Genomic DNA, 16,190 nt, shown 5'->3' with positions numbered 1-16,190 from the left:
CTAAACATTTGGCCCTATTACTACTGATATGGCAGTAATATGTTACCAGCCAACTTTTCCTTCAAGGGATGCAAAGTGCATTTTACATACATAAATGTCCCTGTATTATGTATAGGCAGAGTAATCTGGCTTCATCAAGAGCTGGAGTGGAAGGAATAAACACGGAGAAGTGAAGATTTAAGGAAACCTGAAATCTAAGATAACAATACCGTTGGCAAACAGTATAGCAGCTTCTTTCTCTAGACCGGCCTCAGGGCATTTAATTTTGGTGTCATTGATCTTCAAGGCCAGCCAGCCACAGGCCCCACATCATAAAAATGTGTTCACAAGCCATCTATTTCCCCCTGGGTTCTTAAACAGGACACAGGAAAGGTTCCATTTAAAAATCATTTTATTATTAACATAATCTTCCCATTTAGCCAAGTGTGGGTCATGTATAAGGAATGTCGGTAAATATTCCATTTGAGGCTTCTTTTTACATATTTCCATTGATAAATAAACTCTGAATTCACATAAAAAAGTTAAACTTAAATAACTAATATATTTTTTGTAACAGGCATACATTGGTAAAATATAAATATTCTTGTACTCAGCCTTTGCTCTAAATAGAGATAACAGTTAGCCACACATCACAGTTATTAACAACTAAACAAGAACTCAACTGATTTTCTGGCCTGGACTAAAATAGAGATGGAAACAGAAAATTCACATTTTGACTTTGGGCCAAAAGAGGTTGAGAGGCAGGAAGAGAACAGTTTTATTAACAGCCTTGTTAAAAATAGTCTGCTCTGCCACTGAATTTTAACTTATTCTACATTTGGTAGTTGATTCCATTATAATTTTATGTAACACTCAAGTATCACTAACAAAATATGGCACATCATCCATGAACAATTATAACGATGTTTTAAAACTACCAGGGCAAAAATGTAGGCGATATGAGTGATTTGGTTCTGGCTAGCCATTTTGTCCTCCCAGTCTAACATTAATATATTGCATCATGTCACTGTTTTGGCCACTTTCCTGCAAAAGACTGGAATTTGTTACCTGTAGCTCAAGTTTTTCAAACTAACCAGTCACCAGGCAGCCTGATGCACTGGGTTTCCCCACCCAGAATTCAGACTAAAATTGGTTGATCAAGATGCCCTCTCAAAGGACTCTGGGAATGATGGTAAAAGGGACCACGGGACTGCTAGCTTCAAGCTCCAGTGCTGTCAGGAAGCATTCAGTTGCCGCATCATCATTGCCTTGAGCCTGCAGCACCTCTCCCAGGCCGTTCCAGACCTCATGGGCCGTGGAGTTCACCTGGACGGCATCTCTGAGAATCTTCTCTGCCAAGCTATAGCGCCCAAGCTGGTGAAGTATCAGAGCCTGCAAAAAAAAAAAAAGGATGAGATTGGCCAGTAGGACCTTCCTGAAGCTCAAATGATATGTCACAACAGTGAAATAAGCATAGGTAGCTCTCGGGTTCAAAGTGTTATAGACTATTAATAACTTCTTTAAAAAAAAAAAAAAAAAAAAAAAGAGAGAGAGAAAAGAAATGACCTGAAGCAGGACTAGAGCAGGCTACTCCACACCAACAAGGAGTCAAGTGGCTTTGGACAGGAAACAAAGACACTGAAATGCAAAAACTGAGTTGAACAAAAACTCCACCCAACCACCAAAAATCAGTAAGTACCTGAGCTTTTGTGGCAAGCCCCCACGCCTAAAGTCCTACTAAGGTGTGTGCCCTGAAGTGTTCGTATCCTGCCTGTGCATCCCAGCACCTAGCTTATGTCTTATAACATCTGAGATCATATACACGGCACCATCGGCTCTCACAGATGGCAGTAACAGAACCGAGTTCAGCCCAGTGGGCAACAGCCATAGTATTTGATTCAGCATGTAGAATGGGAAGTGTGCTGGGACTAATGTTGCACCAGTAGTTTATAAAGGTCCAGTAAGCAGGTATCTTCCTCAGGAGCTTCCTAGACATAGATTCTTTATCTGTGCAAACACACTAGGATATGGGCTGAATGAGGCAGTAGAAATCTCCATCCATCACATTCAGCTATGTTACCATGCCAGAATGGCCACGGAATTACCCAGTAAGAGAGCTTTATTCCAGGATTATAATAATCCTAACGACGTTATGCATTTTTACTTTGTGATTCTGTATTGCAAAATGCATACGGACCACAAATCTTTGTTTTCCAGAGAGGTGTCCTGATTACATGCTTATAGATTCCTTGTGACTTCTCCCCTCCCAGCCTCCACTTCTTGAACCATGATTTCTTTTATTTCTCTCTGTACGTCTATCCCTCAAATCCTTATCAGCCTAAGTGGTGATGATTAGAAAGTACTGAAATTCTGTGCAACCCCTGAATTACCCACCATACGTTTCTGGAATTCTGCCCACCAGGCTGGCTTTTGCATGGGCAGACTGCTAACTCCATCCTACAGAGCAACAGAGCAGACCATGCTCTGAAGAACAGTAAGAGCACCGTATAGTATTGGCAAGTAAATAAATAAATGCAATGAAGGCTAATTTCTATCAGCCTAGCAGATGTTCTTACATAAAGGTGCTAGAGGGCTTTTCTGGTTTGGATTTTTTTTTGAGCTGTCAAGTGAGTCAGCATTTCCAGAGCAAGTGAACAGTACTTCCAATCCAAAAAAACCACATAACTCTCAGGGTCAGTGTTTTTTCCCTGCAGGAAAGTGATTGTCAGTGACTGGCAGGTATCAGAGTGAAACTACAAAAATGGACAAGGACATGGCATATACAAAGGTGGTTTGGCTGCATGCACCTAACCTTAGTAAAATTAAAATGTTCTTAATTTTTGAGACAAGATTCTCTAATTAATTTTCAAAAATCTTCCTTTTTTTCTGTGCAGATTTGTATATTTTATACTGATTAAACATGTGAGTTCTTTGAATATTGATAATACTTTTTTTCACAAATACGCCAGACTATTTTCCCCACTTGCTACGGATACAAGCTGTTCTTTTCAAGACCAAAGGAAACCAAATTTTGCAGATATAAGCCTGTTGATAGGACCAGAAACACATTATGTCACATCTGCCCTATTCTGTATGGAAAAAAGTGTAGCTGAGATTTCCCAGGTGATAGAACTAGAGCGAATAGTAGCTGTTTGCCTGCTGTTATAATTTTCTAAGAATATAAGCTATTTAGCACTAGTGAAGGAACCGCTCTTGCATGGGTACAAAACATGTACTTCATGTTTTGAGGACACAGCGTTTTCGAGGGAGAGTCTCCCAAAAGTCAGTCCTTCACTGGTGTCTCAGACGCTGGGATGGTATGAAGACACCTGCCTTGGGTAGCAGCACTGGGGCAATGAGCTTTGCTTCCAAAGAACCAACAGAGAGAAAATTAGACTCGTTTCATGCAGAGCATCAAAAAGACGGTGACATTTGGTCACTACAGCTGAGGGCTGAGCTCAAACAAGCGATCTAGAGAAGGAAGACATAATACCCTCTGACTCATTAACTCTCTCAGAATGATGGTCAGATGTCATATGTTGTGAATGTCCATTTTGTAGATCTCCTTCCCAGATGACTTCATTAAAATTCTGAGGCACAGAACATTTCATTTCATTGTTTGCAATTCTTGCCTGACTTTGCTCTATTAAGCATTATACTACAGACCACAGGGAGAAGAAGCAGGCATGCCTATCACGCAGCAACATCCTTCTGCGACCTTGCACCATCACCCATCCAAGAAAACTGACCTCCAGTTTATCAGCTGTCAGCATATGCTTGCTCTCTGTACTAAACCCTTCAGGAAAAAAAACCCAAACCCAAACCACTAAAAACAAAAACCCCTAAAAAACCCCAGAAAAAGCCCTCCTCCAAGATTTCGCAGAAATCAATACAAATTACCCTAGTCCTTCACTGCATATTTTCCTTTGCTTCCTAACTGTAAACAAAATCTCACAGCTACCAGTTCTGGCCTTTACCTATTTAGCAGCAGATGTACAGACAACATTTATCTGCAGAATAATGTTAAGTCTCTTGCTTTATGGCTGGAGATGGGCTTGAACAACACATCGACCCTGCAGAAACATGGAGGGGTACCTAAGTGACATATGGCTCACACCTTCAGACTTGGAATGTTAGTTTAAAACCTAAGCAGAATGCCTTCTCCCTATATCTTCTTTATAAACAGGCACATGAACTTTAAAAAGGAAAAAAAAAATATGATAGGGATTTTGGAATCTGAATCAATTAGAAAAACTGCTATATAATCATTTGAGTAAATAATAAGAAATATCAGTAGGAAAACACCCATTCTACAGAAGATGATGAAAACAGTAAGCTCCTAAGGAATTACAGGAATCTAAGGCAATCTACCGGTTCTTTGTACATTTTAAAATGCTGCAGAGGTGTTTAAGAAAACTGTTGGCATCCTGCTAGGTGAAGGCAGGATCTTTCCTGCTATTGCCTCTCTCTCACTAGCTCTTCTACATGAAAGACCAATACATTTGTGACATTTGCTTCTAACACAGTTCTAAAAGCCTCTAATGTGTGCAGGCTTCTTTATTTTGCAGCTCAGTACAAATTTTGTTTATTACTTTTCCCCATGTTTGGTTTGCGGAAAATTCTGGGGGTTTTGGGGGGGTTGTTTTGTTTTCGTGTTCTTTTTTGGCAAACCACTTATCTCCCCTAAGTCTGTTAAGGCTTCCAGCTTCTGTCTGTTCAGGATGGCTTTATGCTGTAAACTCTCTAAGCAAATCTTATTTTTCCTTTAGTCAGTTCTACATTGTAGAGGTTGATTTTGTAACTCAAAAAACTCCAAGAGAAAACTCTCATCAGAAATGGCACAGGCAGAAAGTAACGGGACTCTCTGAAGAAACAGAGACTTTTTTGTGCCATCATCACAAGAAATGAAAGCAGTACTTCATGTCTCTGATTCGTTGGTATTTATACCAGTCACTCTGAATAATAAACAGTACTCAGATTTGCGGAGTTCAGATGCCCTCTGCTCAAGGAAAGGTCAACAGCCCTTTACAGCGCCCAGGCCATCGTCAGGGCTCAGAGCTGGAAGTAACCGGGATCTTTCAATTTCAAGAGACTACACAAGCTGGCTTTCTAAAAGAGAGTATTACTGTGTGCTGCCTGCGACAGAGAGGTACTGTAGTCGCTATAAACAAGGTTCTACACAAGCTTTACATCACAACAGAAAAAACCCCTCTAGGAATTAATAAAAAGGGGGGAAAAGTGCTTCCAACTTTCTTCTCTGCCGCAGGTTATTTTCAAGATCTGCTGATTCTCTTGTCATCCAGTCTGGAGACACAAAGTCTCCCCCCAGTTGGTCCATGATTTTACATGTGTTTCGTCCCTCGATCATCACCCTTACACTTCTTTTACATTGTCCCACATACAAAACTGCCCCACCAAAGCATCCGTCCAAGGATTGTTTTTAGAATGCTCAGCCAAACAAGGCCCAACCCCTGACTGAAGGCCCTTGGCACTGTTGTCCAAACAGAAGTAATTTGTTATTTATTACTCAATACCTCCTAGGTACCTACAAAAATACAGCCCAGAGCTATTACACTTACAGCTCAACAGCTATTGAGTCTGAATAGACAGAGATACCTTAACGTACCATCCAACATTTTCATGCCTGTATATTATTACTAAATGTTTCTGTTGTAAGAACAACTTTCTCTTGATTCCTTGGGTTACACTGAAGAAGCAGGTGCAAAGAAGTGTCCAACTAATGAATACAAAGATTAAAAAGCAAAACTATGGTAGGTGTCTAACTTATTTCCAAAAGAAGAAAACTAGTATGACAAAATTAATGGATTCTGAAATGTTCAAACCCGTGAGGCCTTTTTTTTTTTTAAAAAACAAACAAACAAACAACAAACCCCACAACATATTCACAGTCTTTTGGACACAGAAAGATGCATACTAGAATTTTCAAATGCACGTAAGATGGTATGTTTAATCAGCATTCACTTCAACAGGACCTAAATCCTTACTCCACCTAGATAACTTCCAGTATGTCATTACATATCTATCTGTTTCTTAGATAAACAAGATTCTTTTAAAATTTTATCTATGGTGATGGCACAATAAAACTAGTAAATACAATTAATACCTTCTTCAATAAGGCAGAATTATATTTTTATATATACTAGACATGTCAAAATTATATTTTTGGCATAGTTATTTTTCCCCTTGCAGTTTGACATAGTAAGGCTATTTTTCATTAGCTAAATGTAAGCATTTTTAAAGAGGAAAACATTCAAATTAATTCTAATTGTCAAATGCAGCTTTACAAAGTCTCCTAATAAAACCTTCAGTTAGCAAATGTATCATTATTTATTAATAAAATATCATCACTCAGAATCTAAACAACATGATTGTATAAAGCCATAATTGCTTAAATAAGCATGTAGCGTAGTCTTCACTGCAAAGGTACCTTGTTTTCTGCAAATGGGCTTTCTCTCTTTGCAAATTAACCTATCATAACAATTAACCAAACAGTCAGTGGAAAAAAAAACCCTAGAAAAATAAACACAGGACAGAAATGGAAAACTACTTAAATAACTAATTTCTGATATTGAAAACATGATTAAAACTAGCCATTTAGAGGAGTCTAGTGAGGTCACTTTTTTAATTTGCTTTTATGCAAATGAGAAGCTAACATTCAATTTTTTTCCATGGAACTAACTTTTTAAAAATTAAAGCCATAATTATCACCCATCATATGTCTCACCAAACTAGAGCTTTATCATAAAGTGCTAAACCAAGATTTGCAATAACTGCAAAAAAAAAAAAAAAAAAAAAAGTAAAAAGGTAACACTACAAAATCACTGTGGTTTCTTCAATGTGACTAAAAATTTCTGCTCAAGAGAGTTGGAGGTTTTCTTAAGGTTTAATCATCTGACTACTTCTCCACCCCTCCTGGAAAATAAACAGTTCTCAATCTTAACAGAAGCACCACTTGAGATTTTTACCTTTATTCATTTAGTATCAAGAAGAACGATTTCATTTTCTCTAAGAAAAAGACTATAGGTGGGAGATGTTCTCAAAAGCAATGGAATTTATTTCAAAGTGGAAAAAATATAATAGGAGGTTTGGCCATGAGTCCATTTGCACTTTTGCCTTCTTCAGAGAGAATGCTGAACTCTCAGCACTGAACTCTCTTATAACTGCAGAGAAGGAAACTGATAACTGGGAGAAAAGGAGAGCGTGAGAAGAAGAAATGTGGCCAACCTAACATGCAAAAGAGTCAGAGACACTCACCATGTTTAAGAATCACAGCCTGTTGACCTGCAAAAGACTCAACTACGGAGATTTGAGTTCTACCAGATAAGATATTAATTTTTTTCCTGGTATTACATGACTTGTTTGCTGAAGAGCTGCTAAACTTGTATGATGCAGACCTTATTTAGCTAGAAAATACCCCTCAGAGCTAAAAGTTTTCCTTGCAAAAACAACAGCTCCAACAAAACATTATAAGCATATGAAAATAAAAAATGGACTGATTTTGCTTTTAATGATGAGAACAGGAAGACAGAAGAACAGTGGAAATACTACTTGCCTGGTTCACTGATGACCTGCTGAAGCCCAATAAGCTAGCAGCTGCAAATCGTATAATCAGATATAGAGCTATACAGGTATGGACAATAATGATTTTTTTTAAAGTTACAATAAAAGGCCTAAAGAACTCACTACATCTAACTCCCCAGTAATTTTCCCAGTTCACTATTTTTTTTTTTTAAACAAGTCCCAGCCTGCCTAAGAGAGAATCAACTCTAACTGTGGTATGCAGAAAGACATGATAGAAACAGCCCATCTTATCAAAACAACTTGAAAATAAAGGATTATGACCATAAACAGCTACAAAACTTAATATGCAATGTATGCATTGCAAATCCATATGCACTGTAATTTTAGCATCACAAAACTGCCCCTTGTTACATGCTGCTTTTTCAGCCTATTTTGCATGTGTTAAGGTGGCTGCTATTTTCAAACAAATCTATCAAACTTGAAGGTTTACCAGAGACTTGACAGTGTTATGCTATAATAATGAAACAGAAGAAGTGTTAGTGAGGCAAAATGAGAAGAATTTGTCATCATATCTGGAAAACTAAGTAAAATTCTGCAGCTGATATTTCCCCATTCTCCGTGATAAAAATACACATTTTAAATGTATTCTATAATCAATATTTTACACTTATGTAGAGTGAAATAGCACATTATTTATATACTATGCTCTCCTATTTTCCTTTTAGCTGATGAATTTGTGCTGAAACATGTCCATCAAATGGAAGTATGACTTTGCACAAGGAATCATTTATTAACTCCTTCTTTTGAAGGCATATACCAAGAACAGTTGCATGTTTAGTCATTGTAAGTAACTATTTTCTGCAAGTGTGAAAAAATTGTAACATGGTGCATCAGTTTGAAATAAGCCATTCCATCAGAAAAATGATGAATAAACATAGTCTATGTCTGCAATGACAGACACAGATGTATTTTAATGCAGGGATTTTGAAGTGTGTTGATATTACAAGGTTTAAAAACAACTGGATTGACTACCACCACTTACAAGTAAAGATAATTTTCCATAAAATAAATAAATACATAATATTTTTGAATTGGAAGAGAATCTGCAATTTATATGTAATTTGTTTCCAAAATGCAGAATACAAAACTACTTATTTTGTTTTCTCTAATAATGCAATTCTTTTGAATAAAAAGTGTGTTTCTTCAAATATGCTCAAAATAAAACTTCCTAGCAGCTCAGTATGGATTTTATTTTTTTTTAAATGAGGACAATCAGCTAATAATACTAAAGCTGATCGCTCACTAAACCAAACCAAAGCAACCGATGAACAAATACAAACCCGCGCCTGCAGCCTACATTTTTGTTCATTGCCTATCCCAAAACAGTGCCTGTTCCATGTGGCCGTCCCTGCCTTGTCCCCCCTCTTGCCTTCCTCGATCCCCAGCACACCCAGAAACTGAGCTGTGTGCTCTGTGTCCCCGCTGAAGCAAGCTCCCAACCCCAGTTTGTTATTTCTTTACCCTTCCCCCAAGGCTAACATACCCCCTAAGGTATCCAATTGCTTCCCCTGCTGCAAAACACTCGTTGCTAGGAGAAAACCTACTGCGTGGCAACAGATTTTTAAAACAACAACTTTGGCTTTGTTACTCGCTGAACTTTACATTGCCAGCATGAAATAACGAACGTGCGTGGTTGTTAGTGCATCTGTGTATTTATAACCCCCTTGAAAATGACTGACCCCTTCCAACAGGGATGTGCTTGCCTTTTAGTTCGTTACTCTTCGCTGCCGATAATGCAGAAAGGTTCAAACCTGAAGTTTGGCTTTTAAAATTGCTGATCATGAGCTTCCATCTTGGTAGAAGGCTTTAGGGGACCCTCCTTTCCTGTTAAGACAACAACGATCTGGCAATAGTCTGCTGTAATTTTGATTTACACTTTATGTGAATGTCCTGTCAGCTTATAAAAACATAGCATGACTGTCACGCTATATTGCGAGAACTAATTTGACTATAGCAAGCACATTGGAAACAAATAAAACACCTTCCTGATACAGTGAAACACCTAGTGACTTCAGAAATTATCTAACTTTTTATCTCCATCTGAAAATTATACTGAGGGTCTTATTTCATATGCTGTATCCACAAACACAGTAAAACCATGACAATTCTCTCTTCAGAAGTCAGATGGCTACAGCTCTGGCAAGTACTGCATCATCACTGGCATCAGGGAATAATTAAGTACAACCTTAGTCCTCAGGTTGTGGCCAGTCCTGAATTTGGAGTACTTGTCATCTGGTGCAAACATTTTACATTTCCTCCCAGCTGTGACACCATGAGGGGACACTGAGGTGTAGGTGATTCATTTCTCAATCGCCTCCCTCCATCTGGAAGCTCAGCAGCACTGTATCTTCTCTCCTCTCCCTCCCAGCCCTGAAGCCACATCAGTGTCTTCTCACCTTTCCCACAAACGAGAAAAGAGGATTTCCCAGATGTATAGCATCCATGCATACAACATACACCTGCCATGAAAACTGGTGCTGGAGGTCACAGCTACAAACAGTGCCCATAGTAATTTCCTTAATTCTGTTTATTCTCGTATGCTGTCATTCATACACTCCCCCCTTTTCCCCTACGTAGACATTTTATACATACAAGTGCATGATCTAATTACAGTATACTCACTACTGAAATCCTAGCATTTTATCTGTCTGATCTGTGGCTGTATTTCAACATTGCCTGGTTTCAAAAGCAAGGCTAGGTTTACTACTGCATCATTGTGCTACCTACAGAGACTCCTAGGTACTGTTTGTTACTGATGCCATTATTTTCCCAGTTTTGAGTCAAAGGGTCAGAATTAGAGAAAATTCTATCTCTGTTATTCAAGACTTAGGACTAACATAAAACTGCTTTCAATATTCAAAAGAGACCACGCCCCCCCCCCCCCCCCCCCAAGCCCCCCAAAATGATACAAGTGCAGAACAGGCTGGAGAAACAGAAAACCTCAGACTAAGATTCTTGAAATGAGGAGCCTCAAAGTCTGCCCACTGAGTCAATATTCAAGCATTTGAGGAAAAGCTGGATTTTTCACAAGAACTGAGGATACTGGGAATTCAGTGTCCTTACTCCACCACCTAAAGTACATCTGAAGGCTCCTGGTTTTGAAAGCTTGTGCTCCCTGCAAAATTATCATAATGTCAAGAAATTGATGTTCTTCTGTCCATCAGTCACCCACTCATAGAATTAAAGAATAAATAATAAGAAATAGCAAGCAACGGCTTTTTAAGAAGCTGTTTTTCATTAATGACAGTTTTTCTATAAAATCACAATGAACATACTGGTGGTATGTGGCTTCTGGAAGTAGTAATTAGAAAAATTGATCAAATGTTCTAATGAAGAAATCAATCTGAAGTCAGGAGAATAGCTTGTGTATCAAAGAAAAATCAGAGTTGCAGATACAGTACTAGGTTCTGTAGTTAAAATTTAAAATTAGCAAGTGTCAGAGTTCAAATCAAGGACTTTGGAGATCTTTAGCTAGAGTGTCACTATATTGAAAGCTAGTATTTGTAGTCCATACTTCTACCCAACTCAATACTACAGAAACTAACACTTGTCTGAACTTTCGAGACTACAGAAAAGGAATCAGAAGTGAATGATACTCTTCTGAAGTACCTTTTCTGCATTTATGCATGTGTATTTCTCTCAAATATTCTGACAAATGCCATGTTAAATATTCAGAGTCAGAACTACAGTATAAAAGATGACCAGTCCTTTCATTATTAAAATAAAACAGAAATTCAAAGATTAAAGCACATTATTCACATTTTTATTCCTTTTGCCCTTAGCTAAAAAGACTTTTGCATATAGAAGTATGTACATACATATGTTAGAACTATGGCTACTGTAGTGTTATGACACCACAGCAGCACATACTACACTGGCATTGCAGTAACCTCTAAGAAAAAGAGGTTATTTTTAATATAGCATTAATAAATATATTTTTTTTTATAGCATTCCCAGGAAACAGATCATTTCCTCCCCACAAAGCAGATGTGAACTGCCATCTGCTCCTCAGGCTCAACGCACTACAATGGGAAAAGCAATCTTCACGGCAGTTTGCAAAAACCTTCCGGTATGAGAGGGAATGCACCTCCTTTCTCCGCTCCAGATTCTTAAATGAAAGGCAGAAGATGTAGGTAGACTGCTAACCTGTCAGTCTGACAGGACAACTGCCAACAGATCCATCTTTAAGGGAAGGCTATTTTCAGTGTGAAGGGAAGGCATACACCCTCCCATCTGTGCACCATCAGGCTGAGATCAGAAGAGCCAAACCATAACCATTGGCTTAGAAAGGGCTTTTAGCGCTTTTAGAAAAATAAAACAAAATAGTTCTTTATATGCCAACTTACCTTTCACAAAACCTGAAGAAGTTGAATATACTGAAAACCAAGGAAAAAACCTTTGGACAATTAAAGAGAGAAATCCGAACAGCAGTATTTTGGAAAAAAAACCCATTAAAAATAATTTTTTAAAAAGCTAAAAGTAACATTAATGTACCTCAACAAAGCAGCTTTTGCTAACACTGATCTGGAATCAAATAGATAAATATAACTGAAGTATCACCTACCTTTTACAATTCAACTCCATATATGAAGCCTATCAGGTTTTCTCACAACTATCTTTTTGTGGATCATTGTTATTTTTTTACTTAAAACTTGCCAAAAATAAGGTATTTTCAGTTTATTTAACATCAGATCAGAAGAGCCCTCTTAGGTCACTGATTTTGCTCCCCTGTTGTTACAGACAACCTTAGCACAGGATTTCTTGTTCCACAGCATTTAGACTGTAAGTGCTAGGAATAATCTTCAAATCATCTTCCCAAATTTTTCCCTAGCCAGTTTGTTTTCATTTGTTCCAGTGTCAATGTCACCTACCCTTATTTTGATTATGCATACTCCTCTCATGTTTACAAGGAGCATATATTATTATTAAAGTTTCCTACTCCTCCCAGGAGATGCTCCATAGACTTTCCAGTGCTCCTTTTCAGTCATCTCAGTGCTCACTGTGTATAAGGACAAGACTGATGCGAAGCTACAGGCCAGTTTTGTCATCCCGCCACTTTACTTGGGATTACAAGAGAATCACAGGGCCAGCCTGGGACAAAACTCCAAGTGAAACCTATGCTTTAGTTTACACTGAGGTACGCTTGCCCTGTTGGCCAGCCTCAACTAACTGGTTTTACTGGCCATGGTAGTCTCCATATTTTGGGGACACAAAGCAACCAGTGGAGCATGAACACCACCACCTTCCATAAGGGAAGGAGAAATCTGTAGGCTTACAAAATTAAAGGTGAGACTATACTGTTGACAAGATGATGACGTTGATAACCCGGACAACATGATGTCTCATGTTGGGCTTGGCCAACTCATGAACAGCGAAGGTGTAGCTCTTGTAGAACAATGGACACGTAGCTCAGATTAACTAGTACCCCAGCTCTTTGTCTTCCCCAGTCATTTCCATACTCAGTCTTGCTCTTGCATTTTGTATTTGTGAAAGTCATATTATTTCTTTTTCTGACGAACATCACATTCCTGTTAAAGATTGAGGCAAAACACGAGTGTAATGCAGTTATGGACTTTTTATAAATGGTTATCCATCAGTGCACTGATTGACACAGCATGTTAAATCACATGCTGTGGTTGGTTTATGACTCTTGAAACCCATTTTCCAAACTGTATAATAAATTAGTGCACAAGGTTGGAATCTGCAAAGAAAGTCTAATTCCAAATGCCGTTTCTCCCTCAGTCCTTTCCTTTGGTTTACTATTGCCAGCTGACAGGCAGCTGAACTAGATCTGAATCCTGCTTCTCAGAGTGTCAGAATCTTGTCCATTTGAGTCACTTTTCTAGTTCACTGGAGCACAGTTGGCAGGAAGAACACAAGAATGGCAGAAAAGGCACTCCCACACAAAGCTAGGATTTGATCAGAATAAGCAAACGGAGAAGTTAATGCTGAGTGAAGAGCTGAAATGCAGAGTGGCAGCTTCCACTTTGAAGGATAAGAACTACAGCAACAGTGTGGGTTTGGTGGGGAAGGTGGGAATTCTGGAACTTAAAGCAGCCGTTGAGTGTGGGGTGAGATACAAACATTTCCTACCAGCTATTGTGTTAAACATCCATGGATTTTATCTCCAGCAAAAATACCCAGATATAAATGTTACATTATATCTAATGTAATGCACATAGCAGAAAGACTTCCTCCAATCTCAGGAAGCTCAGGGTTTGATTCTGCAGCAAATGGGATGACTTTGGATGCCCAGGCTAAAGCTACACCATTTATTTTCAACAGAGATCACCAGCTGCTCACACTATCATATCACAATTTTAAAGGAAATTAAGTTTGACGCATCAATTACTTTAATAGATCTGACAACATTTCATACTGTTTTAGACTTTGTATCAGGAACAGTTATTTCTGGCAACTGTAACCTACCAACTTCTGGATACGCATTCAATTAACATGACAAAGCATCATCACAGACTGCATTTATGTCATAGCATTTCATAGCCCTCTGGTAAGTCTTTGGGTCTGTGACCCTCATAATACCATCTGTTCCAATGCCATTGTGGCTATCACTTTTTCAAATGGTCATAATTTAAAAACCAGACAGAATCCAAGAGAAGCTATTGTCAGCTGTCAGGACAAACTGTAACAAGGACCATGAAAAAAATGGAAATTGAAATGGCTCTGCAGCTGATAGAGGTTTGCTTGCTTGTCTTTTGAATATTTGTAACTACCTGACAACATCTGCCTTAATTTATTACTTGCCCCCATTTAGAAAATAAAGTTTTGGTTGTTTTTTTTTTTAAATGGGAGAATATACTTTTAAAACTATGTCTTTATTTTAAATTACTTAAAGGCAAAAGCAGTCCTCTCTTTTACTAGGTCAGATCACCTCTGATAGAAGGCAAGTATTTTTCCAAAGTGCTACCTAACACAACCTTTCGCTGTGTAGATTTAGAGGTCTGAAACCATTTTCACACTGTGTATTGTACAGAAGAAATTTTGAATCTGCATGATTTTTTTTATTATTTTTATTTCCATAGCTGTTTATTGATAAGGTCTTTATAACATTCACAATTATCTATTTTGTCTAAATATGTTATGCTATCAAGTCAGATAGCTAACTAACCTAATGTAACAGAATACATTATGTTATGTTCTGGAATAATTTTAAAAAGTTAACTTTTAACAGCTATCTCCATGAGCACTGACCGTAGTAAAGCTTAGTTAGGTTTTCTAATGACTGTGTCTTATATCCCTGCAGCAGAGAATTTACAAACACTCACTCTCATGTGTACTTGCTGATATCTAATAAAAATTTGAAATCATGGAACAGCCTCAGTAGTCTTTCCTCCTGCCTCTATTTTTGTAATACTTGCACAAGCCTAATTTTTTTTTTTTTGACATCATTCCCTCTTCTGTCCAGATGAAACTGGCTAGAGAATTTAAAAGTTATGAAGGCAAAGCTGACAAACACACACACAAACAATAATGATTTAGTAAGCCTGATTTCCTAAGGATATGAGTCTTAAACAGCAAGTTCAATGTGTGTGATATAAACCATGTGTTGGTAGTGGCTGAGGGAGATTGAACACACTGAGCTGCAACAAATCATTTCACCAGCATCACTGATTAAAAAGACTAATCAATGAATTACAACCCAGAAAAAAATTTAATTCAAAAGTTAACTTCAGTTACATCCATAAAAGAAACATTCATAACTTCACTTATGAAGTTTAGTTCCTGGGATAAGAGGGAAGCATTAAAACCTTCGGAATTTTTCAAAGTATTTAGAAAAAAACCTGAAGGAATCAAATGTATGCATCCTAATGGACCTACTAAACCATGCTATATTGCTCAAGTGTTTTGGGTAGTGTCTTTCTTCGCAGTGCTTAGCTTTTAAGGGTGTGAACAACGTTCGTGTTTTCATATTTCTGCCAAGTGAGTGCTTTGCTAATGAATTGCTTTGCTTCGTTCATCTGAGCAGTACTTAGAGACTGAAGATTTCTTCCAGGTCAAATGCTCTATGTGAAGATATGTGGCTCTTGAGTATGAGCACTCCATTTTAACATCTCCATGTTTTGTTAATACTTCTTTTCCCTTCAGCTCTATGCTGGTTCTTAAGAAAGAAAAATTGTTTCTAAAAGCAACTTTAAATTCAATGTAAGGGCTATTTCTTGAAAGCCAGCTTCCTTGAAGCCCTACAACAACATCTGTTATAATGCAGGATTTCTCAGATTTGTGAAAAAAAGCCACACGTGTATAAACTACATGTGTAGTTTCATGTTTCAGGTCAGAGATTCGCAGAAAGAAGCTGTAATGCATTGTTATGTACAGAGCTTTTTTAGTTTCCCCAGACTCTCATAAGTGCATCTTAGTACAAAACTACATTCAACCTTAACATCTGAACAATAATAAATATTTACAACCATTCTGACAAACTTCAAGGTACTAAACTGCCCTCTGTTGTATACCTCCCACTAATCACAGAGTAGGAGCACAGAGTCATGGTTTGCCATGTCTTGTCAAACTGATCTCCTTCCCCAGAGGATATTACTCCTCTTCAGGAAAAAGCTGGCCTGAGAAGTCTTACTCAAAACTATGTTTAT

At 38.0% G+C, this 16,190-nt stretch overlaps 1 protein-coding gene across 4 annotated transcripts in view; it reads right to left on the bottom strand.

The window, feature by feature from the left end:
• Positions 1–373: 373 nt before the first annotated feature.
• TTC7B (tetratricopeptide repeat domain 7B) overlaps positions 374–16,190 on the bottom strand; it is a 140,500-nt gene continuing 124,683 nt past the window's right edge. For all 4 annotated transcript variants that reach the window (XM_075029985.1, XM_075029987.1, XM_075029986.1 and 1 more), the window contains one exon: positions 374–1,371. In XM_075029985.1, coding sequence (XP_074886086.1) covers positions 1,150–1,371 — 222 coding nt within the window. In that variant the 3' untranslated portion in view covers positions 374–1,149. The remainder of the gene's footprint in view (positions 1,372–16,190) is intronic.

The sequence above is a fragment of the Buteo buteo genome, chromosome 6, assembly GCF_964188355.1.
Source record: "Buteo buteo chromosome 6, bButBut1.hap1.1, whole genome shotgun sequence".
Classification (NCBI taxonomy): Eukaryota; Metazoa; Chordata; class Aves; order Accipitriformes; family Accipitridae; genus Buteo; species Buteo buteo.
This window is presented reverse-complemented; position numbering and strand designations above follow the sequence as displayed.